We start from the raw sequence: 25292 nt of genomic DNA, 5'->3' as shown, positions 1-25292 counted from the left end.
TATTTCCTTCTCCAGGGGATCTTCCTGACCCAGGGATCAAACCCACGTCTCCCGCATTGCAGGCAGATGCTTTAACCTCTGAGCCAAAGAGGTAGGTTTGTTTTTTCCCCTAAGTATGTGGGATGTAGAAGGGAACTAGGAGAAACTGTTTCCTCTCCACCCCCCACCCTGTGGCCTTTTTTATTTAAACCAGTTGACTTAGTAAAATTATTTTTTGGGGGAACATAGTTGCTTTCCAATGTTGTGTTAGTTCCTGCTGTACAGCAAAGTGAATCCGCTCTACGTACACATATATCCCCTCTCTCTTGAATTTCCTTCTCATTTAGGTCACCACAGAGCATTCAGTAGAGTTCCCTGTGCTATACAGTAGGTTCTCATTAGTTATCTATTGTATACATAGTATCAACTATATATATATGCCAATCCCAATCTCCTAATTTATCCACCCCCACCCCCCACCCCTTGGTATCTATACACCTGTTCTGTACATCTGTGTCTCTGTTTCTGCCCTGCAAATAAGGTCATCTGTACCATTTTTCTAGATTCCACATCTGTAGGCTAATATATGATGTTTGCCTCCCCACTCCCCCACCCCTGATTTCACTCTGCATGACAGACTCTAGTTCTGTCATGTCTCCTCAAATGATCCAGTTTCCGTCCTTTTTATTGCCGAGTAATATTCCGTTGTGTACATGAATCACATCCTCTTGATCTACTCATCTTTCAATGAAGCATCTGGGCCTTGAGGCAAAGGCAACATACATTCTGCATTTTCCAGCAAGTTGTAATTTTAAAGTGTGCATTTCTGAAGTATTTTTCAGATCACATATTCAAAATTATGTGATATTCAAGCCACCCTCTTGGCTAAAGTACTTGAAGAGTAGATTTGTGATGTGACCAGAACTGGAAGGGCTCCTCTAAAGATAGATGGTCTTGATGGTGGACAGATCTGGATCCTCAGATGCCTCAAGAGACATAGACATGATTTATGGGACAAGGATTTAAGGGTTCCTTGGCAAACACCAAAGAGGTGAGGAGGGGATAGAGCCCTAGCAGAGCACTTGACTTTATAAACAAACTCCTTGAGAATCCTTTTTCTTTTGCCTATGTCAATGTCTTAAATTGGTCCCATTTTCTGAGTTTAAGGAGTGTCTGTCTTCATTTAAAAAGTAAATTGCCAAGGCCTCAGGAAAGGGCTTCTTACAGTTACTCCTAATCTTACTATCGTAATACTACTCTCCAGTCAAGGTTACTAGTACTTACAACATGTTAAAAGAGGAGACCTCCCTTGAAGGGAAGTGTAAGACCCATTAATTACCTAAATGAAGTGTCTATAGTAAAGGGCAAGTTAGGTTCTTATTTGGGGGTCACGTATTGAAAGTAGAATAATGTTTTTTCACAGAGGTTATTGTCTGGGAAAATACACTGAGCTGTTGGGTAACGGTCTGCTCTTGCCTGGAGTGACTGTATTTTTGGAGGCAGGATTTTGAATATGTGATCTGACAAATACTGATGGGGAATGCATAGATGACCAGTGCAAGTTCTATGTGTGAAGCAGGGCACTCAAAGCCGGTGCTCTGGGACAACCCAGAGGGATGGGGTGGGGAGGGAGGTGGGAGGGGGTTTTAGGAGGGGGGATACATGTGCACCCGTGGCTGATTCATGTCAATGTATGGCAAAAACCACCACAGTATTGTTAAGTAATTATTCTCCAATTAAAGTAAATTAATTAAGAAAAATTAAAAAAAAGAAAATTACAATTTGCTGGAAAATGAAGAATATAAGTTGGTTTTATCTCAAGGCCCAGATATCAGATATTTCCTGGACTTCATTGAGGTGAGAAGATGAATATTTCAGGAAGAAACTCTGAAAAGGTTTCCACAGTGTAAAGTTCATTGTTCTGCCACGTTCATTGTCTGGTGTGATGGAATAAAGGAAGTAGGAGCTGTCTCCTGGTCTAAACCTAGGGAAGTAAAGGGGGGCCCCTTCATAGCTAAAGCATCCTCAGCTTGCATCCAGGCTTCTGACATAGCACTGGATTAGCCTCTGGTTCTTGGCATGGAAAGCAAGTAGCCAGTACACTGAAAATAAAAGCCCAAAGTTTTAAGTTGAACATTGTAATATAAGATATTCTTTGCTTTTTTTTTCTCAGCAGAGTCATCTTAATTTCTCTTTCAAAGGTCTCTTTGGTTCTTCTGTGTAAGCTTAAAGCAGTTTTTGGCAGTAAGTGGATCTTGTCAGAAATCTTGAAAGGCTTTTTCTGTAGGGACCTAGGATTGTACTAAACACTTTCTGTATTGAAACACTTAGGCTTGTTAGTTTGAACGTACCTCCTGGTTTGGAGAAACTTGACTTCTAGGGCATAGGGAATGTTAGAAAGCCTTGCTTCCTTCAGTGATTAAAAGACTATTTTTTCCTCTGAAATTCGGGGGTGGGGAGTGTGGCATTAGTGTAAGATGTAGTATGAAAAGGCGAAACTTCCCTGTAAATTACACCAAAGTGAGTCCTGGCCACTGTGGTAAAAGGGCTCGAACTTCAGAGAGATGCCCGCATTTCAGACTGTACCGAAAAATACACTCTGATCAGACATCTTCTTGTAGGATGAGGCAGGTACTTCTAATGGAGAAATGCTTACTAACGAGGGTGAGGTGTAGATGTCAGAAATTTCCATATGATTAATAACAGTTTCTTAAAGCTGGTAACATCTCAGTGAAGACTCTTTCTTTCTGTGTGGACTCTGAAAGAAAGACTGTAAGAAAGTCTTTCTGTAAGAAAGACTGATATTAGGAGACCTCCCTGAATTCACTACTGGGATATAGAAATAGCAATGTCATTATGCTGGGTGCTGGCAGAAGAAGGGAAAACAAAAGGGTCTTTATTTAGAAACAAGGAAGGAAGCAAGAAAGTAGTGACGCCTTGTTAACTAGTCTGGGGGGAAATAAATAATAGCATAGTTAGAAGCATAGCATAGAATATTAGCATGGCATAGAAATAACTCATAGCACTCCTTCATGGGAAGCCTTGGATGACTGTGTGCTGGGAACCCGACTGCCTGAGAGACTAGGTTTGGGTGGGGTGACTTCCAAATGAAGAAACTTAGGCAGGGGCCTTGGAGTCTGTGAGGTGAAGTCCCCAGTGAAGGCTGATGTCCTTAAAAGCACAGGATTTGTCATTCATATTCATCTCTCATAATGCTGAGTCCTGTTTGGTGCCCTGGTCAGTGTGGTTTGGTGCTGCGTGGTCCATGAGGGGTATGCAAATGAATGCCATACAAAAATTAGATGAGACCAAAGCATCTTAAATATAATCAACAACGTAACAAGGTGAGGTCCTTTAACTCAAACAGCAAAAAAATACCTGTAGAAACTTGGGGTTTACATTTAAGCATGAACTGAGCAAGAAGTCATAGGCATTAATGTGAAATATATCCATAGCTGTTTGGTCTGGACAACCTGGGGAATTGGCCTCTGAAGGGTGGAGGGCAGTCTTGTGGGACTGAACCCTTAACCTGCGAGTCAGGTTCTATCTACCTGTGTCAGAATTGAGAAAGTGTCAGAATTGAGCTGAGCGATCGGACACGCATCTAGTGTCTGAGAATTGGTTATTGGTGGTGTGGGAAACACCCCCTCCCATGTTGGAATTGGACCTAGCAACCCAAAAGAGGAAGTGTATTCTAAAACAGTATTGTATTTATGTATTTGGCTGCACTGGTTCTTAGCTGCGGCCTGTGGGATCTAGTTCCCTGACCAGGGATTGCACCCAGGCTCCTTACGTTGGGAACACGGAGACTTTAGCCACTGGACCACCAGGGAAGTCCTGAAAGAGGAGGTTTTGTTGGATGGTTTGAAGAATCATCATGGCTTCAGTGAATTTGAGTACGAAGAGTTGTTAGAAGTAGTTGACGTCGATCAAATAATTTTGAAGGGATGTAGCAGGCAACTGAGACCACTGACGCTGCCAGGTGATCTTTCTTCCCCATGGCTTGACTCTGAGGACTGGCCAATAAACCACTGACACTTACTGAGCACTAACGTGCCGGTATTTCTGGTCCTGATCTGCTGAATAACTTGTTTTAATCTTCACCACAGTCCCATGATCTTACTTTACAGATGAGACAGCTGAGGTCAGAGAGGTGAAGTAATTTGCCCAGGGTCATGCAGCTGGAAAGTGGTAGAGTTTCTGCTCTTAATCAGGTTACTCAAACAGAACACTTCCCCTGAAAGGTAAGTTTCTATTTCTTGAAATGATCATCACTTATTTGCTTTCATAGCAAATATGGCCCTGAAAGTTTGACAGTGAACCCAATAGAAACTGGATCTTCCCTGGGTCTGGAGGAAATACATGGTTATGTGCAATGAATGGGCTCAGATTATTTGGGGAAGTTATTGGTAAACTGTTCTGTTTAGCCACCTGTAGACAATAGAGTTCTTCATGCATCGTTGCTCTGGGAGGGCCCAGACTCTGCCTTGTTTAAAATGAGCTGGTGCAAGTTGTTCGGGGAATACCAGTGTTCGCCTGTGAGCCCTGGATGATTGGTGTACGAGGCATGTGTTCTGGTCCTAACCAGCTCCCTATCTGTGTTTGCTCTGCCCTTGCATGTGATGCCTGGAATTGTGTCCTGTGCTTCATAGTTCTTCTGAGATGGTCATCTCAAAGGTCTCCAGGTCCTTTATATAAGCTTTTTATTATGAAAAATATCAAACAAAAAGGCTAAATCGACGATACTTTGCAACCATTATCAATGTACAGTCAGTCTCTCTTTTTAAAGTATTTATTATTCATTTGGCCGAGTCAGGTGGGTCCCAGTTGTGCTACGAAGTTATCTTTCGTTGCCGTGTACTGACTCTCTAGTTGTGGCTTGGGCTTAGGAGTTCCAGTGGCAGGGCTCAGTTGCCCTAAGATATGTGGGATCTTAGTTCCCTGACCAGGGATCAAACCTGTGCTCCCCTGCATTGCAAGGTGGATTCCCAACCACTAGACCACCAGGGAAGTCCCAGTCTCTTCCTTTTTTAAATAACTCTATAGCTTCTTCCGTCTTTTCCCAGATTATTGAAGTACATCCTGGACATCCCATCACTTAATTCAGTAAACACTGACTTCATCTCTAAAAGTTAATGTCTCTGTATTAGTTTGCTAGGGCTGCTGCAAAACACCACACACTGGGTGGCTTAAACAACAAGTCTTCAGTCTCACACTTCTGGAAGCTGGAAGTCTGATATCAGATGGCACTAGTGATAAAGAACCTGCCTGCCTAAGATGCAGAAGATGCCTAAGACACAGGTTCAATCCCTGTGGAAGATCCCCTGGAGGAGGGCATGGCAATCCACTCTGGTATTCTTAGCTGGAGAATCCCCATAGACAGAGGAGCCTGGCAGGCTACAGTCCATGGGGTCACAAAGAGTCGGACAGGGCTAAAGTGTACTTAGCACGCATGCATGAGGGCCGTGAGAGAAGGATTTGTTAAAGGCCTTTCTGATCGGGTAGTTCCTTGGTTTGTGACACTGTAAATCCAGCCTTCACATGGTTTTGCTGTGTGTGTGTCCGTCCAGATTTCTTTCTCTCTCTCTCTTTTTTTTTTTTTTTAAGATTTTTTGATTTGAACCATTTTTAAAGTCTTTATTGAATTTGTTACAATACTGCTTCTGCCTTATGGTTTTGTTTTTTTTTTTTTTGGCCAGCAAGGCATGTGGGATCTCAGCACCCTGACCAGGGATTGAACATGTACCCTCTGTGTTGAAAGGCAAAGTCTTAACCACTGGGCCACTAGAGAAGTCCCCAGATGTCTCCTTTCTATAAGGATACCAGCTATATTGGATTAGGGACCATCCTAATGACCTCAACTACCTCTGTAAATATCCTATTTCCAAATACAATTGAATTGTATTTGGAATACAGTCTAGAAATCAAGACTTCACCCTATGGATTTTGGGGAGGATGGATATAATTCAGTCCTTAACAGTCTCTTTAAAAAATTCATGTGTTAAATGAATAGTAACTCTTACATATCAAATCTAATCATATTTCCTTGATTATCTTTTATAAAAATTTTTTGAGTCAGGATCCAAATAGGATCTTTTTTAAGACAGTTAATAGGTTCATCTTTTGGGGGGAGGGTGTAGTGTATTTGTTGAAGTTGGTTTTATTCTTTAGAATGTTTCGCATTCTTTGCTGAACTATATCCGTGTGTGGTCACTTTACACGTTCCTCTGACCCTTGTGGGACTTGGATTAGAATCAAGTTCACTTTTGGCTTGCTTAAACATAATTTGCATTTTGGGGTTGTGAAATGCCATTGATCATTGCTTAGATTCAATACTATGTGGCTGTAAGATGGTAATACTCTAATTCTACTGTTTCTTCATATATTAGTTAGAATGCATTTGTATAGAGGAACTTGTCCTTATTAGCTATGGAATTATTGAAGGAAAGATTAAAGGCAGGACAAAAAGGAGATGACAGAGGAGAAGATGGTTGGATGGCATCATTGACTTAGTGGACATGAGTTTGACCAAGCTCCGGGAGATGTGAAGGACAGGGAAGCCTGGTGAGCTGCAGTCCACGGGGTTGCAAAGAGTCAGACACGAGTGAGCAACTGAACAACAGAAATAGTCTGTGTAGGAGAGAGGGAAAATGGTTGATTCTTTCCACTCATTTACTGCCTTAAAACATTGGGTGCCTTGGCATCCTACAGGGATAACCAATGAGTTGTTTTTGTTTTTGAACCAATGAGGTTTTGTGTGTAGTTGTGAGCTCATGAGTTGAAACATACATGGCTTTCAAAATTACTAGAATCGTTCTTACTGATGATCAGATTATCCAGTCCTGAGAGGCCCGTCCTCCTGATGCCTCCTTACTAGTTGATAGCTTCCTCGATTGTTGGTTTAAGAAATTCCAAGTTTGTCTTGTACATTTCCTGTTGCAAGGACTGGAATAAGCCCTTGCTCCAAAAAGCCTGCTGTCTTGGGCAATGGTGTTTAGAGATCATAGTGTGATCACATCCCTTGGGACAACATCCATTGACGTTTCCTCGGTCATTCATTTTCTTGCAGCATTTATGTTCAGTTCCTCTCCCTGCAGGCTTTAGTCGTGGTTACTCTTGTGTATTATTCCCCGACATGTGCTTCTTCATTCTTTTTTTTTTTTTTTTTTTTCTGGCCACGCTGAGCTGCATGCAGGATCTTAGTTCCCCCACGAGGGAGTGAACCTGCACTCCTTGCATTGGAAGCTCGGAGTCTTAACCACTGGACCACCAGGGAAGTCCCATGCTTCTCCATCTTAAATGTGAACAGTTCTATACACTCTTTTGTTTTTTTCTCTCTGAGAAATTCCACTTGTTTCTACTGTCTTTGTTTTTGCTATTTGGAAGCAAACATTTACTTAAATATCCATTCAACTAAGGTGTCTAAAATCGAATCTTCTCTCTTGAATCGTTGCTTTGCTTTCTCTGTGAAATGTAATATTGCTTAGGTCATTTGGGCTTGGCCTTGACATTATCCTTGATTCTCTTTCTCGCTGTTGCTGTCTGACCACAGGGCACCGGGTGGTGGTAAGCACCCCTCCTCCACTCCCAATGCCATGCTTCCTTTGGTTTGGTTTTCTTTCCTGACTACTACCCTGTGGAGGATTCACCTCTAAGTCAGCCATCGAAAGCATCTCACCATGTGTAAATAGGGAAAACAGCCTGTAGGCACAACCATCCTGTGGAGGAGTGTCCATGGAGGGCTGCTGTTCATGTGTTCCCAAGCTGTAAGATAATTTTTAGAGGTGCCTGAACACTAATTTTAAGATGCTGTGTTAGTGCCAAGTTGTGTTGGTTGGCCAAGTTGCCAAGTGCCAAGCTCTTTCAATTTCACAACCTGCAGATGAGTCCTGTAATACTTCCAGCGAAAACAGTTGGCCCTTTTCTGTCTGAATTACATTAAACTACTCACAACCACAAACAGATTGCTTATGGTTGTAAACAGGAAAGGTCATAAAAAAGAAGTTTTCAGTTTCAGTAGTATTCACTTCAAGTCATAGGAGATTAAAGAAAAAATAATTGGTAAGTCTCTGTTTCTGATTTACATGATTGCTATACTGCTTCAAGTTTAGATTGGTGATTAGGAATAAATGCTACCCCATGAAAAACCACTGAGAGGAAAAGAAGTTAACTACTTGTGGGTGGGAAATAGTGTAATAGTTATCCAAACTTTAATGCTCCATAGCCAAAAAAAGTGACTTTTAAAAAGCTTTAAAGATGTTAAAGCTTTGTAATCTTTTATTTGCACAGGATCCAATAGATCTTTGTTTTAATGTACCAAGAGCTCTAAAAGCACTGACCTAACCCTTGCTGTTTTTGGTGCAAAATGGTACTCTTGGAGTGTGAAGTAAGAGATTTGTCCACTTGATTGAGGCCATAAAGACAGAGGACCTGTGTCATTTTCTTGACATTTCTGATATCAAATACACGGCATCTTTCCAGTACCACTTCTTTGTTCCTCCAAAACCAACTTAAGTGTCTTAACAATTCAGTTCAGTTCTGATGTTGTTCAATTTAGCATCAGACTCCACAGGACCACCCTTGTTTCAGATGCCAGGTGCAGAGGAATGCCCAGGCTACTCACAGTTGTTCCTGGCTGACCACAAAGCTGGATGGAGGGTCCCACAATACCCTGCTACCCTTTGACAGTTCACTAGGATGGCTCACAGAACTCAGGAATGTCCGCTACTTACTGTGACTGATTTACTCTGAAGGGTACAACTTAGGAACGGCCGAGTGGAAGAGATGCACAGTGTAGGGTGTGAAGAGAGGCTGTGGCGCTTCCATGCTCTTTCCGTGTTTGCATTCTCCCCACATCTCCACATAGTCACCAGCCCAGAAGCTCTCCAAGCCCTGTCCTTTTAGGGTTCTGTGGAGACTTCCTTACACTGGTGTGATTTATGAAGTCATTGGCCGTTACTGATTAACCCGATCTCCAGCACCTCTCCTCTTGCCAGGGGTGGAGAAGTGAGAATGTAAGTTCTGAACCTCCAGTTGTGCCTTAGTCTTTCTGATGACCAGTCCCTCATCCTGAAGCTGTCTAGGGGTCCACTGAGACACGGCTCATCAGGGTGAAAGATACTCCTCGTCACTTCTGTCATTCAGGAAACTAAAGGATCTGTGTGTTGGGAACCAGGGATGAAGACCAAATACATATTTTTTATGCCTCAGGAGACAGATTTATCCTCAGTGACTGGCATCCTTGGCACAGAACTTTTCAAAGTAGAAATGGTGGGAGAACAAGTTGAATTCTAGCTTTTTATGTTGTAGCCATCTTATTGTAGAGGGGCCTTCTGGTAATTTAGAAGAAGGCAGTCACAAACCAAGGAGATTACCAAGTAGCTTGAATTGAAAAAGAAAGCCAAAACAAAACCCCCCAAAACCCCAAAACCTCTGGTGGGAGTTGAGTTAGGAATAAGGTTGAGGGTCACACCTTGTGTCCCATGTAGTACTTTGAGCTCCCCCTCCCCTTTCTACCTCTGCCTCCTACCTCTTGCTGCTAACACCATTTTATTATAAAATATCCAAACCAGGAACAGCCAGGTGAAATGGACACATAGGGCTAAGTATGGGGGAAGGGCACGGGGCTTCTTCCCCTCATATAGGCTTTCCCTTTTTTCCTCCCTCTACTTTTTTTTCCTTCCTGTTTTTGAAAGCACAGAGTTATATTTAAACAAAACAAAACTCCTAGTCCCACATTGAGGTTTTCCTTTCTTGTGATGGTCATTAGAGAGCAGTTGAACTGAATCAAAGGTGAGTTTTGTTCTGTTAATTCTGTGATATGTACAAAAGTGGATCAAACTCAGTGAAGATCATCAAAATGAGGTGTGCGAGTTAGCCTGTAATTTAATGGGACATTTGTGTGTGCCCCCCACCACCCAGTGAGGGTTTATTTTTTAAACAATAGTGAATGGAATTCCCTGGCGCTTCAGTGGTTAGGACTGGCACTTTCACTGTGGTGGCCCTGGTTCCATCCCTGGTCGGGAAATGAAGATCTCATGGCCAAAAGAATAAAATTTCGTCATGGCCAAAAGAATAAATAAATAAACAAAAAACAAACAAAACAATAGTGAAAACTTCACTTTAAGGAGAAAATGAGTAACCTATTTCAAAATACTGAAAAAATGAAGAATGCTTAATTTACTCATACAAACCATCTAAGATCATCTGTAAAAGGACAAGCCCAGAAGAGCAAAAATCAAAACGCTGACCGTAGTGTGATAGCCTTGTAGGTAACTTTTATTTTTTATCTTCTTCAGAGGATCTCTGTTTCATCGTTAAGACCCTTTTCTTAATGGGATATAACTTAAATACTTTAATTGGAAGCTAAGGTTGAGTGTATTTTAAGGATGAATATGGGCTTATTTACAGATGGCTAATGGCTCAGACGGTAAAGCATCTGCCTGCAATGCGGGAGACCCGGCTTCGATTCCTGGGTCGGGAAGATCCCCTGGAGAAGGAAATGGCAATCCACTCCAGCACTCTTGCCTGGAAAATCCCATGGACGAAGGAGCCTGATAGGCTGTAGTCCATGGGGATGCTAAGAGTCGGACACGACTGAGCGATTTCACTTTCACTTTCATGGGCTTATTTGATAACCAAAATAGGGATGAGTTACTGAGTCCAAGAAGGCAATGGAGAGAAATAAGTCTGATTTTTTTTTAACTGGAGGATAATTGCTTTACAGTGTTGTGTTGGTTTCAGTCATACATCAGCATGAATCAGCCATGGGTATACATATGTCCCCTCCCTCCTGAAATTCCCTCCCACCTCACATCCCACCCCACCCCTCTGAGTTGTCACAGAGCCCCAGGTTGAGCTCCCTGCATCATACAGCAAATTCCCACTAGCTTTTTGTTTTATATATGGTAATGTATATGTTTCAATGCTACTCTCTCAATTCACCCCACCCTCTGCCCCCACCCCAGTGCCCGCAAGTCTATTCTCTGTCTTTATCTCTGTTAGGCTAAGGCTAGGCTAAGTCACTTCAGTCGTGTCCGACTGTGTGCGACCCCATAGATGGCAGCCCACCAGGCTCCCCCATCCCTGGGATTCTCCAGGCAAGAACACTGGAGTGGGTTGCCATTTCCTTCTCCAATGCATGAAAGTAAAAAGTGAAAGTGAAGTCGCTCAGTTGTGTCCGACTCTTAGCGACCCCATGGACTGCAGCCTGCCAGGCTCCTCCGTCCATGGATTTTCCAGGCAAGAGTACTGGAGTGGGGTGCCATTGCCTTCTCCATTGTCTCTATTGCAGCCCTGCAAATAGGTTCATCGGTACCATTTTTCTAGATTCCAAGAGGAAGCTTTAAGATTGATGGTCAGGAAAGCTTACATACTGTGTCAGATACAAACTACTGGATAGGAAATCTCTTTTAACATCCCTTAAAATAAATGAGTATTGGAATCCATTGAAAGTGACATGCCGTTCAGATAAACTGGGGGCTCTTGGTTTCTTCATCCTATGTAAAAGGAGTCTTCAGGAGTCAGACAGGACATATGTATAGAGACTTAGGTTAGGGGGTGGAGGAAGATGTTAGTTTTGTTGGCTTTCTTTATGACTCTATCATGTTCTTGATGTCTTCCTGCCAACTAATTTACTGTAATAAAGAACGAAATTAAATATGTTTGAAAATGGACTTTTTTGGGGGTATAATTTTTTTTTTTTAAGTTTTACCGTGTACATATTTGTGTTCTGTCCTTGCAGTCAGGATATACGACCATCCTGTCACACCAAAAAAAGCAGCCTCATGATAGCCTTGTGGCGGCACACCCAGCTGCCCCACCACCAACTAGAGAGTTTTTGGTGCGTGTCATATGATAAACACATTTAACTTTATCGGAAACTGAGACACTGGTCTCCAAAGTGGCTGTACCGTTTTTACATTCCCACCAGTAATCTGAGTGATCCAGGTGGTCAGCACCATCACCAGCATTTGGTGATGCTGGTGTTGATATTTTTTATTTTAGCCGCTCTAATGGTGTGGTATCTCATTTTGGTTTATTTATGTTTCTGTAGTGGCCAGTGATGTTGAGCAATTTTTCAGGTACAAATTATCTTCTGCATATCCTCTTTGAAATGTCTGGTTAAGTCTGTTGCTACTAAATTAGGTTATTTCCTTTTTATTGGGTTTTGAGATTTCTTCATCCTTTGATACAAGTCCTTAGTCAGCTATGCGATTTGTAGATATTTACTCCTCTTCCCATCCCCTTTTCTTTATCAGAACAGAAGTTTTAAATTTTACTGGAGTCCAACTTACTGACTTTGACTGTTCCCCCTTTATGTTTAGTACTTTGGGCATGTTGTCTAGAAGCACTTTATTCAGGAACCTTTATAAAGGTTTTCTCCTGTTGTGAAGTTTTATAGTCTCATGTTTTACATTCAGACCTACAACGCATTTTGTGTTAACTTTAGTATAATTTGTGAGGCTCAGGCAAACACAGCTTTTGCATTTAGATGTCTAGTTAATCCAACACAGTGTGTTGGAAGACTATCCTTTGGCCATTGAATTGCATTTGCATTTTTTAATTAATGAATTAAAAAAATTTTTTATTTGAAGGATAATTGCTTTACATAATTTTGTTTCCTGCCAAGTATCAACATGTATCAGCCATAGGTATACATATGTCCCTTCCCTCTTGAACCTCCCTTTCATCTCCCTGCCTATCAGACCCTTCTAGATTGTCCCAGAGCCCCTGTTTGAGTTCCCTGAGTCATACAGCAAATTCCACTTGGCTGCCTATTTTACATATGGTACTCTTGCCTGGCAAATCCCATGGACAGAGGAGCCTGGAAGGCTGCAGTCCATGGGGTCGCTAGGAGTCAGACACAACTGAGCGACTTCACTTTCACTTTTCACTGTCATGCATTGGAGAAGGAAATGGCAACCCACTCCAGTGTTCTTGCCTGGAGAATCCCAGGGACGGGGGAGCCTGGTGGGCTGCCGTCTCTGGGGTCGCACAGAGTTGGACACGACTGAAGCGACTTAGCAGCAGCAGCAGCAGCATTGTAAGTTCCATGTTCCTCTCTCCATACATCTCACCCTCTCCTTCCTCCCCTCCCCACTGCATCCGTAAGTCTGTTCTCTTAAATCTGTTTCTCCATTGCTGTCGTGCAAATAAATTCATCAGTACCATCTTTCTAGATTCCATATATATGCATTAGTATATGATATTTATCTTTCTCTTTCTGACTGACTTCACTCTGTATAATAGACTCTAGATTCATCCACCTCATTAGAACTGACTCAAATATGTTGCTTTTTATGGCTGAGTAATATTCTATTGTATATATGTACCATAGCTTCTTGATCCATCTATCAGTGGACATCTAGGTTGCTTCCATGTTCTAGCTATTGTAGATAGCGCTGCAGTGAATATTGAGGTACATGTGTCTTTTTCAGTTTTGGTTTCCTCAGGGTATATACCTAATAGTGGGATTGCTGGGTCATATGATGGTTTTATTCCTAGTTTTTAAAGGAATCTCTATACTGTCTTGCATAGTGGCTGTATCAATTTACATTCCCACCAGCATGCAAGAGAGTTCCCTTTTCTCCACACCCTCTCCAGCATTTATTGCTTGTGGACTTTTTGATGATGGCCATTCTAACTGGTGTGTTAGAAGACTATCCTTTCTCCATTGAATTTCCTTTGCATTTTTGTCACAAATCATTTGGCCACAGTTGTGAGTATGTGTCTACATTCTCTTCTGCTCCACTGATTTATATGTCTATCCCTTTTTCAATACTATACTTTCTTGGCAGGGGCTTTAAATAGTAAGTCTTAAAATTGGGTAGTGTTATTGTTCTAATCTTTTTCAAATTGTTACTGCTATTCTAGTTACTTTGCCTTCCATATATATTTTAGAACCAGGAAGTCTATATCTGCAAAAATTCTACTGGAAGTAAACAAGTCTTACTTGTGTTTTGTGAGATTCATAACTATGTACTCAAATTGGGTGCTGTGTGGGTTCCTATTATAAGTGATTTTTTATTTTAAATTGTAAAATATGCATAAATTCACCATTTTAACTATTTTAAACCATATAGTTCAGCAATGTTAAGTATTTACATTGATGCTAAACTAATTCTAAAAGTATGTGCGTGTGTGTTTTAATGTTTTGACCTCTCCATGAGGCTGGAAGGACCTTAGTTCCTTGACCAGGAGTTGAACTCAGTCCTGGCAGTGAAAGCACTCACTCCTAACCATTAGATTGCCAGGAAATTCCCCTAAAAGCTTTTTTTTTTGGTTAATGATTGTGTGAAATTTTCTACTTAGACAAATCATGTCATTGCAAATAGGCATAGTTGCACTTCTTTTCCCTTCTATATGCCTTTTGTTTGCCTTGTTACACTGATGAGGGCTTTGAATGAGAATAGAAATAATAAGACGTTGCCTAATTCTCAGTCTTTGTGAGAAAACATCCAGTCTTTGACTTTTAAGTAAAATGTTAGCTGTAGTACTTTTGTGGATTCCCTTTATCAGGTTGAGGATATTCTTTGTGTTCGTAGTTTGTTGACAGTCTTTATAGTGAGTGAATGTTGGTTTGTGTCAAATGCTTTTTCTGCACAAATTGATATGATCATGCAGTTGCTTTAGACTGTTACTGTGATGGATTACATTGTTCTTCAAATATTGAACCAATCTTAGATTCCTGAGAAAAATTCCACTTGGTTGTGGTGTTTTATTCTTTGAACTTATCCCTTGATTCAGTTTGTTAACTTTGTGGTTGACAATTTAGTGTGTCTCTGTCCATGAGGGATATTTGTTGGTAGTTTTATTTTGTGTGTGTGTTGTCTTTGACTTTGTTATCAGGGTGATATAGTCTCAAACTGTCCTGTGAAGTGCTTGTTTATGTGTTTTGTAAGAGGTTGTGCTGAGATGACAGTATTTCTTTAAATGTTTGATAGCATTTGCCAGTGAAACTACCTGAGCATAGAGATTTCTTCCTTAGAAGATGTCTTATTTATTTTTTAGTTCAATTTTAATATTTTTACATAGTTACAGAGCTTTTTGGCTATTTTATCTTAGGTAGTTTTGGTGATTTGTAGTTGCTTCAGAATTGGTTAATTTCAGTCAAGTTGTTGAATAGAGGTGCACAAAGTTTTGCAGTATTCCCTCATTATCCTCTTAATTGTCTGTGGGGTCTGTAGTATTATCTCCTTTATTCCTTATATTGGTAATGTGTTCTCTTGTGTACACACACTCTTCCTCTTTCTCTCATCATCATTGTCAGTCTTGCCATAGGTTTATCCATTTTATCTTTTTTCTCCAAGGAAACAGTATTTGGTTTCATTAATTTTTTTCCTGCTTTTTTCTTTTCATTAATTTGACTCTTCATTATTTTATTTATTCTACTTGATTTGGGTTTATTTTATGCTTTTCTTTGCTAGTTTAAGGTGGAAGCTTTGGTTATTATTAATTGGAGACCCTTTTTTAATTCCTAATGTAGATATGTGATGCTATGAATTTCCCTTTAAATAACTTAATCCCATAAATCTTGGTGGGGTGTTTTTTGTTGTTCAGTTCAAAGTATTTTCTGATTTCCCTTGAAACTTCCTTTTTGACCTATGGACTTTTTTCCTTAATAACTTGTAGGTTTTTTTTAAATTATTTATTTATTTGGCCGCATTGCATCTTAGTTGCAGAATGTGGGATCTAGTTCCCTGATCAGGGATGGAACCTGGTTCCCCTGCATTGGGAGCAGAGAGTCTCAGCCTCTAGACCACCAGAGAAATCTCTTAACTTGCATTAATAGTTTAATTACACTACAGTTGGTAATTATATCTTGTATACTTACATTTCCTTAATCTGTTGCCACTTGTTTTATATCTTCATTTTAGATAGGTACAGTATATTTTGGCAAATGTTTTGTGTTGTTGGGTAGAGGGCTCTATAAATGTTGTAGTTCCAGTTGGTTGATACTGTTCAGTTCATCTGTATGTTTGCTGGTTTTTGGTCTCTTGTTCCATCTACTCCTGAGAATGGAGTATTTAAATCTCTTATTATAATCATTTGCCTATTTCTCTGCTCAGTTTTGTTTTTGTTTCATATATTTTGAAGCTCTGTTGTTCCATCTGTTTACACTTAGGATTGCTATGTCTTCAAAGTGAATTGACCCTTTTATTATGATGGAATGTCCTTCTTCATCTCTGATAGCTTTCTTTGCTCTTACTTTGAGATTAAATACCACTCCAGCTTTCTTTTGATTAATGTGTGCATGGTATCTTATTACACTATTTTTTTTACCTTCAAGATTCAGTGAGTTTCTTTCTTTTTTTTTTTTTTTATTTAGGCTTAGCCAGGTCTTAGTTGTGGCATGTGGTATCTAGTTTCCTGACCAGGGATTGAACCCAGGCCCCCTGTGTTAAAAATGCAGAGTTTTATCCACTGGACCACCAGGGAATTCCCTGAATGAGTTTCTTTAAGGTGTCACATAGTTGGTTTTGTAGGCTTATTATTATTAACATCCTTAGTCTCTACCTACTAGATACCAGCAGCTCCCTACCTCCCCAAGTTGTGACCATTAAAAATGTCAACAGATATTTTCAAAGATCATCTTGGGGACAGTGTAATCCCCAGCTGAGAGCCACTGTTGTGTAAGTAATGTGTTATTTTCCTTTGGCTGCTTTCAAGATTTTTCTTGGTCTTTGATTTTCAACAATTTATGATATGTCTTCAGATAGATTTTGGGGGGGGTTTATCTTGTTTGAGGTTGTAAAGAGAAAGAACCCCGTTTTCCTCCTATGTTGGGAAAAACTCAGTTCTTTCTATGTGTTTTCTTTCCTGAGTGTCTCCTTTATCACTCAGAACACTTCACTTCTGTCACTCTAGTCACCAAAATATGTGGAAAATTTCCTTTCAACAAGCAGTTCTCTGTAGCACCTGATGGGTGCCCTATAATTTAACTTAATTCTAATACTTTCCACCTGGAGAAAGTGTCAGATCCCAGAAGTTAAAGGCTTGGTCCCAGGAGACTGCACGTGTTAGTTGCAAATCTGGGTTGTTATTATTACATGTGCTTCTGACCAACCAGCAGTTATTATACCTATGCTTCTGACCAACCAGAGTTAGATAAGAGGTTGCAAAGACCTCCCTCCTTGGTTTTGATTGATTTGCTAGTGGCTTACTAAAATCAGGGAAACATATGCTTACATTTACCAGTTTATTCATTGTTGTTGTTTGGTAGCTAAGTCCAACTCTTAGTGACACCGTGGACTGTAGCCTGCCAGGTTCCTCTGACCATGGGTTTTTCCAGGCAAGAATACTGGAGTAGGTTGCCATTTCCTTCTCCAGGGGACCTACCCAACTCAGGGATCAAACCCATGTCTCCTGAATTGGCAGGCAAATTCTTTACTGCTGAACTACCCAGGAAGCCCCTTGCTGCTGTTACCAGTTTATCATAAAGGATCCAAATCAAGAACAGCCAAATATAAGAGTCGCATTGGAAAGGTAATGGGGGAGGGCATGGGGCTTCCCTTTTTCCCTCCCTCTACTTTTTTTTTTCTTTTCCCTGGTTTTGAAAGCACAGAACTATATTAAAACAAAACTTGTAGTCCTACATGGAAGTTTTCACTTCTTGTGATGCTCATTAGAGAGCAGTTGAACTGAATCAAAGGTGAGTGTTGGTCTAACCCTGACTCAGGAGTAAAGAATTCACTTGGCAATGCAAGAGACTTGGATTCAATCCCTGGGCAAGGAAGATCCCTTGGAGGAGGAAATGACACCCACTCTGATATTCTTGCCTGGGAAATCTCATGGACAGAGGAACCTGGCGGGCTACAGTCTGTGGGATTGCAAAGAGTCGGACATAACTTAACCTCTAAACAATAATGACAACCAGTTTGTTAAAGGATATAATAAAAAATACAGATGAGTAACCAGATGAACGGATCCATAGGGCAAGGTCTGGGAGAGTCCTGAGAGCAGGAGCTGCTGTCCCTGTGAAGTTGGGGTACATCACCCTCCCACTGTGGATGTGTTCACCACCTTTAAGCTCTGTGAACCCCCTACTTTGGGGACATCATGTAGGTAGGTTCAGTTAAGTCCATTTCCAGTGCCTCTACCCTCTCTGGAGGATGAGGGATGGGACTGAAAATTCCAGGCATCTGATCATGGCTGGCTCTTGCTGGTGACCAGCTTCTAACCACAAGCCATCCAAGAACCCACCTAGAGTTTCCTCCGTAAAACAGGAGATATACCTAATGCTCTTACCACTTAGGAAATTAGAAGAATTTTAGGAGCTCTGAGCCTGGAAGGGAAGAGGTTGAGGTAGGGAGACCAATATATGTATTTTCTATTATCTCACAGGGGTTTGCTGAACTTTTTCAATCTATACATTTATATCTCTTATCACATTTGGAAAATCTTCAGTAACCATTTACTCAAAGGTATTTTCAGCAAACATTTTTCTTTTTTCCTGTCTTTCTGAGATACTGATAACATAAAAGTTGGACCTTTGGTAATTTCCCATGGGTCTTCGAGCCTCTGTTCATTTTTTCCCTCAATTGTTCAGATTAAATAATTGCTGTTGATCTGTCTTCGTGAGTAATGACGCTTTTCTGTTGTTTTCAGTCTGCTATTGTGTTTATCCGTGAGTTTACTTCAGGTTTATTTTGGTTCTAAATTTTTATTTCTTTTTCATCTCCTACTTCTTGGACATTTTCTTCCTATACTTTTCAAGGGTACTCACCCTTTGGAACATTTTTATCACGGTTTCTTTAAAGTCTGTCATAATTCCATCATCTGTGTCATTCTTGGCATTTTCATTTGTTGATTGCCTTTTCCCATGTGGGTTGAGATTTTCCTAGTTCTTTATATAAGTGATTTTTGGATTGTGTATTGGACATTTTGAGTATAATATTATAAGACTCTGGATCTTGGTTCACATCCTGTGGAGAATGTTGATAATTTCATTTTCGAATGCAATTCGACCCAGTTGGCTTCAGGCTGTGAGTTGCAGCCAGCCTTCTGCAATTTCACTTCTATTTTTGAAGCCTTTGAAGTGCTCTCTGGATTTGTCTCTTGTGTGTAGCGCTCATTGGTGGCCAGTTTGGGCCCTGGGTGGTGCTCTCTCCCGTGGTTCTGCTCTCCAAGTCTTGGGTATGCTGTTTGGGTTCTGACATAGCATGCATGTGCTGGGGCTAAATCCAGGAGTTCCTAAACACCCTCATGCTGTTGCTTTCCTGAGCTCCTCTTTTTGCATCAGCTGATTAGTGCTTTGATTCCCAAGGGCTTCTCTTTCTGGTTCTTCAGCCAGAAAAGATACGGCCTTAGTTAGTCTGCTTGGTTGTGTGTTTCTCATGACTGCATTCATGTCTGGGACTAAGTGGCAGGAAGACTGGGGCAAAAAAGCGATATGATTGAACCCACCCCCTGGGGACCAGAACTCCTTCCATCATCAGCGTTTTAGGTACCCTTTCCTGCTCCTTGAACCAGAGCTACAGGCCTTCTCCTAGAGCTCTGTCTAGGAGAGTTTCCAAGTTTTAAACTGTTCCAAGTCCAGGCTGGGGCATACCAGAGGGAAGAAAGGCAGAATAAATCAGCTTGCATTCAGTGGTACTTCAAATTCACCATTCCACCTGCTGTCATACACTTTTCAGAGTCTTCAAATAGTTATGTCATATGTTCTGTCCAGATTTTATCATCATTCCATGGGAGAAACAGGGTAGAACATCCCCACTCCCATTTATAGTTTTCTTGTTACTTCTAAACTTCAGGAGGTGAAATTAGTGATAAATGATTTGATAGCATTTATTTCTCAAGAATAGAATAACTATTCTCAAGTAATTTGCTTTAAAGTTATTTATTTTTTTTCTCATAGGTAACCCTTGGTTGAACTAAGGCTGAGCAGGAACTTAGCTATCATATACAAAAAGAAACTTGTATTCAAGCTGTCCATGTGATCGAGTACTGAAGGTGTGTGTAATGCTAAAAGAGATCGTTTCACATTTACACTTATCAAAGCCTTTACTTTTGGCTCTTTCCTATTGCTTCCCACCTTTGATGTTAATGAACAAAATACTCAGGGTTAACACGAGGGAGAGAAAGGTTCCCAGGCAGGAGTTTAGAACAAAAACCAACTGGGAATGGCAGGGTACTCTTAATCCTATTTCTAATTTTAGCATCAGCAACCAGAGAGGCAGGGTTGCCTCAGTACTCAGGGCAATTTTTTCCCTTTGTGTTTCTGTGTTGCTGAATGGCTTACTTGATCTTACCCCAAATACAGGCTTACTATTTAGAGTTCTTCTTATGTGGGGATGAGAAAGGCTATAATTTTCTGTAGTCGTCCCTGGATGTATAGTATATACCCTGACATCTTTTCGGGATTCCTCAGCTATTAGTACTTAGAGACAAAGGAGGTATTCAGAAAGCCTTGGTTAAACTGAGAAAGTAATGTGATGCAGTTTAGGACATGACTATAACTCAGATAGACATCGGTGTTCATCTTAATAGATTCTTTCTTGGTCTAATGTTGTTTTGTGTCACTTCTTCTCCATGTACAAGTGTATGAAAATGAAAGTTATTTAATTAGCTTAGTTGAATTGATGGTAATGAACTGACAGTTCAGTCTTTTTTTGTTTTAACAAGTCCTATATTTGGTTTGTCCTTTTTTACTCATTTTTAGGCTTAAGATCCCATTGCTAGCTCCCATTTCCCTCTTTTCTTTACTACTCTGCCTTTAAGTTTTAGGTCAGCTTCGTGGCGTATACATTGGAAGCCCTGACCATGAGCAGGGCAGGATGCTAAACTCTGTAATAAGTTCTCATTTGATGCATCCAGCCAACCCTAGATATAGGAAGGAAATAGTGCTACCTGACTTTCGGGGTGGGGTGGAGGAAAGGTAGCTGAGAGATGGAGAGACTTGCCTAGGTCTTGGAGCTGACATTGGATGAGTGGGCTTCACACCACGCAACCTGACCCTAAAGCTTCCTTTTTAAACTGCAGTAGTTTTGTCATCTCATATGTAAGCACAGGAATGTGACTTTTCACGTCCCAGCACGTCTCTTTATGACTTTGAACACCACTCTATCAGCATGTTTTTATTTAAATAGACTGTAATTTCTTACCATGTTTGGCCTATAATAAATACTGAGATACTTAAATCAATAGACCTACATTTTCAACCCTCAGACCTACACCCTGCTTTTGTTGCTGTGTTTGTATAGCATCCAGGGGAGAAGGCAATGGCACCCCACTCCAGTACTCTTGCCTGGAAAATCCCATGGACGGAGAAGCCTGGTGGGCTGCAGTCCATGGGGTGGCTAAGAGTCGGACACGACTGAGCGACTTCACTTTCACTTTTCATTTTCTTGCATTGGAGAAGGAAATGACAACCCACTCCAGTGTTCTTGCCTGGAGAATCCCAGGGATGGGGGATCCTGGTGGGCTGCTGTCTGTGGGGTCACACAGAGTCGGACACGACTGAAGCGACTCAGCATAGCATCCAGGATCCTAGTTCATCTACCAGCAATTGAACCCATGCTCACTACAGTGAAAGCTCAGTCAGAGTCCTCATCACTGGACCATCAGGGCAGTCCCTGTACCCTCTTTTTACCAAATATTTTCTGATGTCCCAATTATACTGCTGAAGTGAGATTCATAGAAAATGTAATAATTATACATGATTTAAGTATTTTAAAATATATATCATTTAAAAATCAATACAGTGTCCTAGTAATAGCAGAAAGGAGAAATAAAAGGTACATAGTTTATACAAAATAATTTTTCAGTACAGAAACACTTCAGCAAAAAAAAAAAAAAAAGAAGAAACACTTCAGCATGACCAGAGCTTGAGGCACAGTGAAACAGTCAAGGACTAGTACTTGCACTATTACACAATAACCCCCAGCAAACTGATACTAATAAATAGGGATGACATGTGTGAGTGTTGTGCTGTTCTCAGTTAAGTGATTTTTTTTATATAGTGATGATGTTACTGTTCATTTGCTAAGTCATAGACTCCTCTGTCCTCCATTATCTCTCAGAGTTTGCTCAGACCCACGTGCATTGAGTCGGTGATGCCATCCAACCATCTCATCCTTTGTTGTCCCCTTCTCCTGCCTTCAGTCTTTCCCAGCATTAGGTCTTTTCCAGTGAATTGGTTCTTCAAATCAGGTGGTCAAAGTATTGGAGCTTCACCACCAGTCCCTCCAATGAATATTCAGAGTTGATTTCCTTTAGGGTTGACTGGCTTGATATCCTTGCTATTCAAGGGACTCTCAAGAGTCTTCTCCAGCACCACAATGCAAAGGCATTGATTCTTTGGCGCTCAGCCTTCTTTATGGTCCAACTCTCACATCCATACATGACTATTGGAAAAACTGTAGCTTTTTAAAAAAATTATTTGACTGCACCGTGTCTTAGTTGCAGCATGTGGGATCTTTAGTTTCGACAGATGGGATCTAGTTCCCTGACCAGGGATTGAACCCAGGCCACCTGCATTGGGAACACAGAGTCTTAGCCACTGGACCACCAGGGAAACCCCCATAGCTTTGACTATACAGACCTTTGTCAGCAAGGTGATGTCTCTGCTTTTTGTCTAGGTTTGTCATAGCTTTCTTTCCAGGGAGCAAATGTTTTAATTTCATGGCTGCAGTCACCATCTGCAGTGATTTTGGAGCCCAAGAAAATAAAATCTGTCAGTGCTTCCACTTTTTCCCCTTCTAGTTGCCATGAAGTGATAGGACCAGATGCCATGATCTTAGTTTTCTGAATGTTGAGTTTTAAGCCAGCTTTTCATTCCCCTCTTTTACTTTATCAAGAGGCTCTTTAGTTCCTCTTCACTTTCTGCCATTAAAGTGATATCATCTATATATCTGAGGTTGTGGATATTTCTCCCGGCAATCTTGATTCCAGCTTGTGCTTCATCCAGCCTGGCATTTCGCATGATGTACTCTGCATATAAGTTAAACAAGCAGGGTGATAGTATACAGCCTTGATGTACTCCTTTTCCATTTTGGAACCAGTCTATTGTTCCATGTCCGGTTGTAAATGGTGCTTCTTGACCTGCATACAGATTTCTCAGGAGGCAGGTCAGGTGGTCTGGTATTCCCACCTCTTTCAGAATTTTCCACAGTTTGTTGTGATCCATACAGTCAAAAGCTTTGGCATAGTCAGTAAAGCAGAAATAGATGTTTTTCTGGAACTCTCTTGCTTTTTAGATGATCCACGGATGTTGGGAATTTGATCTCTGATTCCTCTGCCTTTTCTAAATCCACCGTTCACATACTGCTGAAGCCTGGCTTGGAGAATTTTGAGCATTACTTTACTAGCGTGTGAGATGAATGCAATTGTGCGGTAGTCTGAGCATTCTTTGGCATTGTCTTACTTTGGGATTGGAATGAAAACTGACCTTTTCCAGTCCTGTGGCCACTGCTGAGTTTTCCAGATTTGCTGGCATATTGAATGCAGCATTTTCACAGCATCATCTTTTAGGATTTGAAATAGCTCAACTGGAATTCCATCTCCTCCACTACTTTGTTCGTAGTGATGCTCCCTAATGCCCTCTTGACTTCGCATTCCAGGATGTCTGGCTCTAGGTGAGTGATCACACCATCGTGATTATCTTGGTTGTGAAGATCTTTTTTATATAGTTCTGTGTATTCTTGCCACTTCTTCACTAAGGGAAGTGCCATAGTGGTGATTTATTATTTATTGTTCAATTGTTCAGTCGTGTCCGACTCTTTGTGACCTCACGGACTGCAGCACGCAAGGCTTCCCTGTCCTTCACTATTTCCCAGAATTTGCTCAAACTCATGTCCATTCAGTTAGGGGTGCCCTCCAACCATCTCATCCTCTGTTGCCCTGTCTCCACCTACCAACCCTCAGTCTTACCAGCATCAGGGTCTTTTTCCAATTAGTTGGTTCTTTGCATCAGGTGGCTAAAGTATTGGAGCTTCAGCATCAGTCCTTCCCACGAATATTCAGTGTTGATTTCCTTTAGGATTGACTGGTTTGGTCTCCATGCTCTCCAAGGGACTCAGGAGGCTTCTCCAGCACCTCAGTTTGAAAGCATCAATTCTTCAGCAATGATGGTGATAAGCAGGTTAAAATATAATTGCATCTTGGGACTTTCCTAATGGTCGAGTGGTTAAGAATTCACCTTGCAATGCAGGGGACATGGGTTTGAGCCCCAGTAGGGGAACTGAAATCCCACATGCTGTGTGCTGCAACCAAGACCTGGCACAGCAAGTAAATAAAAGAAAAAAAAAAGCATAATTGTATCTTGACTTACTTGGTGGTTGCAGTTCTGGAAGGTAGATTACATATTAAAACTGAGCAATAAATCCTTAGGGTATATACTGAGGAAAAAAATGTGGTTTTTGTGTATGTGAATGTTCAGACCTTGAAGAGCTGTGCATGGCAGGGGCGTCTCCCCTGTGTGAGGTTGTCCTCCTTGAGTCAGGATGAGTGATGTATCTGGTCTCTGCCTGGCCAGTGTGATTAAGGTCCTTTCTCCTACCCCAGAGGGCCCACAAATTTATAAAACCACCCCCTAAGTTGTGAGATTTTCTCCATTGAGAACTACTGCTCTAGGTCATTCCTTCTCCAGCTTAATGGTAGGATCAGTTTTTTGGGTTTTGTTTTTGACCTCTCCATGTAGCATGCGGGATCTTAGTTCCCCCACCAGGGATCGAACCCATGTCTTCCCTGCATTGGGAGTGTGGAGTCTTCACCACTGGACCACCAGGGAAGTTCCAAGAATGAATTCTTAAAATTTCTAATCAGTGACTTTTTAATGCAAAAATTATTAGGAAAATGAAATTTTAAGTCAGTCCAAAAGGCAAGTCCTGACTTTTTTACTAGATTCAGCAGACATAAAAAATTCCTGGCAATCTGCCATAAAAATTTCTTTTTATCCTTTTGTCTGTTCTGCAACTTGTAGGATATTAGTTCCCTGAGCAGGGACCAAACCCCGGACCTTGCAGTAAAAGCACTGAGTGCTAGCTAAGTCCTAACCACTGGACTGCCAGGGAATTTCTGTAAAAAGTTATAAAAGTTCTAAATACTTAATATTCACTCTGAACCTACCTTGTCACAGTATGGTCTCTTTATCTCCGTCTTTCTATCCCTGATGTCACCCAAAATGAATGAATGTATCTGAAAAAGTCTTTCTTTTGGAAGATTATAATTTCATTCTCTCTAACCAAGCACTAAAATGTTTTATTCACAACACCTCCTTTGTTGTCCATAAATATTACTTTTTATAAAAATTCTTATTGTTGGAAGTGAACTTAACTGCCTTCATTATCCAGGGATACTTCCTATTCCATGAC

At 41.0% G+C, this 25292-nt stretch overlaps 1 protein-coding gene across 9 annotated transcripts in view; it reads left to right on the top strand.

Annotated features, from left to right (window-relative positions):
- IGF2BP3 (insulin like growth factor 2 mRNA binding protein 3) overlaps positions 1–25292 on the top strand; it is a 145256-nt gene that overhangs the window by 45863 nt on the left and 74101 nt on the right. For 4 of the 9 annotated variants that reach the window (XM_055590009.1, XM_055590008.1, XM_055590013.1 and 1 more), the window contains one exon: positions 17359–17466. The exons of the other annotated variants lie outside the window; for them this stretch is intronic. In XM_055590009.1, coding sequence (XP_055445984.1) covers positions 17359–17466 — 108 coding nt within the window. The remainder of the gene's footprint in view (positions 1–17358; positions 17467–25292) is intronic. 9 annotated transcript variants of the gene reach the window in all.

Source organism: Bubalus kerabau, chromosome 8 (assembly GCF_029407905.1).
Source record: "Bubalus kerabau isolate K-KA32 ecotype Philippines breed swamp buffalo chromosome 8, PCC_UOA_SB_1v2, whole genome shotgun sequence".
NCBI lineage: Eukaryota > Metazoa > Chordata > Mammalia > Artiodactyla > Bovidae > Bubalus > Bubalus kerabau.
The sequence above is the reverse complement of the archived record's forward strand: the minus strand, read 5'-3'. Positions and strand labels throughout refer to the sequence as shown.